This window comes from Silene latifolia, chromosome Y, assembly GCF_048544455.1.
Source record: "Silene latifolia isolate original U9 population chromosome Y, ASM4854445v1, whole genome shotgun sequence".
Taxonomy (NCBI): domain Eukaryota; kingdom Viridiplantae; phylum Streptophyta; class Magnoliopsida; order Caryophyllales; family Caryophyllaceae; genus Silene; species Silene latifolia.
Window position 1 is genome coordinate 246,634,824 of NC_133538.1, and position 3,267 is coordinate 246,638,090.

The following is a 3,267-nucleotide window of genomic DNA, read 5'->3' on the forward strand; positions in this document are numbered from 1 at the left end:
TGAAAGAATAATGGGGGAATGTTATGTTTATATATGAAGGTGAGTTAACTAGTGTTAACTAGACTATAGAGGATAGACTATAGTGTCCCATGCGCGCGCCGCCCTCCGGCTCGGCTCATATTCGTGTTACGTGCGCGGTGAGGTGGGGCTCCTTTTGCTACTGGTCTGAACTTCTTACATCGGATTCTTTGTGATTTTATTACACAATCAATTCTGCAGTCATTGTCCGATTTTTTTGCCATTAATCTCAGAATCAATACCATTTACTTTTATGACTGTTGAAGGAGCCTTTTCTGTGCTATATAAACCTCACTCGTCCACAGCTTTATACATAGGAGAAATCACAAAACTTTTTCTTCTCTTTTCATCTCTTAAATATTCTGTAATATTGAGAACAGTTCCCACTTCCGTCTTTGGTGTGCATCAATGTGCGGAAGGAGGCATTAGGCCTGGAATCGCTGACCGCGGAACCCAAGAAGCACCTGTGTGGAGGTCTAACTGATTTAGGGCAGTGTCTTACACGGCGTCTTGATTAAGGGTTTTTCTGATCAGCTAAGTTAATATTTCTTTCAATCTAAATTAGTTAGAGAACTTTCTGATATTTGTTATACATTACTGTTTTTGTTTGTTTTAAACAATGACAAATCCATCCGGAAATTCTGATGATACCAATGTCAATCGAGAACTTGTTACTGTAATTCCTAATGCCCCTGTCAACCATTTCACAATGTCAGACAAAATTGTCCCTGGCCTTTGTAAGATGGAACTTTTAGATGGGAAAAATTATAGGAGATGGTCTGAAAAAATTCTGTTTTATTTCTCACAATATGAAATTGACTATGTGTTATTTCAAGAATCACAATCCACACAATCCACTGAAGACTCTAGTTCGTCTGAAATTGTCAAACCCGATCCTAAATTTGCAAAAGACAATAAGACCGTTAGAAGCGTCATGTTACACTATATGGTTGATAATCTATTTGACATCTACTGTAAAGCTAAGACCGCTAAATCAATTTGGGATGCTTTGGAAACTAAGTATGGTACTGATGATTTCGGTACTAAGAAATATGCAGTAGCAAGATGGTTAAAATTTCAGATTACTGATGGTAAACCTATAACGGATCAAATACATGAGTATGAAAATATGGTTTCTGAAAGTATTGGTGAAGGGATGGTGTTGTGCGAGTATATGCAGGCTAATGTTCTTATTGAGAAATTGCCTTCTCCTAGTTGGGATGAGTATAAGAAACATCTGAGGCATAAGAAGAAAGATATGAAGTTACAAGAGCTAATTGGTCATATCAAGATTGAGGATGCCACAAGGAACCAGGACCGAGCCAGGACTAATGCTACTAACATTGTTAAGGCTAATGTTGATGAATATAGGAATACAGGTACAAACAAGAGGAGCTATGATCAATAAAACAAATCACAAAATGCTGATAAATCAATAAAGACAATGACAGAAAATTGCTGGTGGTGTGACAAGCGTGGTCATCCCGCTTTTAAGTGCAAGGCCAAGAAAGCTTATGAGGAAAGACAACAAAATCAAGGGAATCACAATAATGCACATGGCGGGAAGTTCCAAAATAAAGACAACAATCAACATGGTGGCTACAAAAATTACAAATCTAACAAGCAACAAGCCAATGTTGTCGAGAGTTCAAGTGAGGGTGATGATATAATTGCTGCAATGGTGTCCGAAATTAATCTGGTTGGAAGCTAGGTGGAATGGATTGTTAACACAGGAGCTACACGCCATATTTGCACCAACAAGGATCTTTACAAGGAGCTTAAAGATGTTGATGAGAAAGAGGTAGTGTATGTTGGCAACTCAAAGAAGGTTCGGTCCTCGGCATTGGCAAGGTGCACCTGAAACTCACTTCTGGCAAGGTTTTAGCTCTTGAAAATGTGCTCTATGTGCCTGATATGCGTAGAAATTTAATTTCTGGTGCTTTACTTAATATGGCTAGTCTTAAACTTACTTTTGAGTCTGATAAGTTAGTCATGTCTAAGATTGGTCAGTTTTTTTTTTTTTTTTTTTTTTTTTTGGTAAAATGTGAGTATTATATATATATATATATATATATATATGTATATATATATATATATATAAGAGTTTCAAGTACAATCAAAGGCCTAAAACTTTCCAAGGATTAAAGAAAATTCAAGCTCCCTAGCCAAGCTAACTCTTATGTATTCAACTTCCTCTTATCCCGTTCTTTTACCCTCCTCTTCATGGCATCATTGATCAGCAATGCAATACGACTAGGCCTCAGGACCAGCTGCTCTATACGACTCTTATTTCTCTGCTGCCACACATGATACATAGCACTCAACACCATAGCATTCTTGACTTTCCTCTGCGTTTTCAGGCCATTGTTATGGATGCACGGTGCGGCAGACATCGATTCGGGAAAATTTAAGCCGAAATGTGCTTGAGTTCTTGTATCACCCGTCTACTAAAGGCACATTCAAAAAATAAATGTTCCTGTGTCTCGTCTGCCTGCCCACATAAGAAACACATACCATCCACATTCAACCCAAATCCTTTCAATCTACTATTAGTATGCAGGGATTTGTGAGCTATAAGCCATCCCATGAACCTGTGTTTAGGTAGAATCCAACTGTCCCAAATTGCCTTATGCCAGTCTACTTTAGTCCTGGCTCCTCTAAGCCATTCATAGCAACCAACCAGAGTGTAACCAAAGTATTTCGCACCGCCATACCCCCTGGTCGTAGCCATTAGCAATCACCTACTCCACCCGCAAATCCTTCTCCACACCCAACCGGAATTGCTAGTAGCCGTATACTCCTCGCCAAGAACTCCCCTTTAAATAATTTGCATTCACCCATTGGACCCATAACGAGTCCTTCTTAGTTGCAATCCAATCCACAAGTCTACCAACCATAGCAATATTCCACAATTCCTGATTCTTTAGCCCCAAACCCCCTTCCTGCTTTGGCCTACATATAGTATCCCAGGCTACTAAAGGACTTTGTCTATACTCAGCACTGCCATCCCATAAAAAATTCCTGCAAGTAGCTTTTATTCTTTGTATGACACCTTTAGGGAGAACAAACAAAGAAGCCCAATAGGAATGTAAAGAATTCAAGACATCTTTGAACCAAAGTGAGCCTACCGCATAGGAGAACTTCCCGGCACCATAACTATGGATTCTGCCGCAAATTTTATCCACCAAGCACTCACGGTCCTTCTTCTTTAGTCTCGTAGTCCGGATAGGCATCCCTAGATACCTAAAT

General features: G+C 39.3%; 2 protein-coding genes across 2 annotated transcripts; one reads left to right on the forward strand and one right to left on the reverse strand.

Annotated features, from left to right (window-relative positions):
- Positions 1-637: 637 nt before the first annotated feature.
- Positions 638-1,426, forward strand: LOC141630397 (uncharacterized). The gene has a single exon (XM_074443225.1). It carries the CDS (start codon positions 638-640, stop codon positions 1,424-1,426), a length of 789 nt encoding a protein of 262 aa, XP_074299326.1.
- Positions 1,427-2,195: 769 nt separating this feature from the next.
- LOC141630398 (uncharacterized) lies at positions 2,196-2,749 on the reverse strand. The gene is made up of 2 exons (XM_074443226.1): positions 2,459-2,749; positions 2,196-2,366 (listed from the first exon to the last, which is right to left on the reverse strand). Exons 1-2 carry the CDS (start codon positions 2,747-2,749, stop codon positions 2,196-2,198), a joined length of 462 nt encoding a protein of 153 aa, XP_074299327.1.
- Between the last annotated feature and the right edge of the window lie 518 nt (positions 2,750-3,267).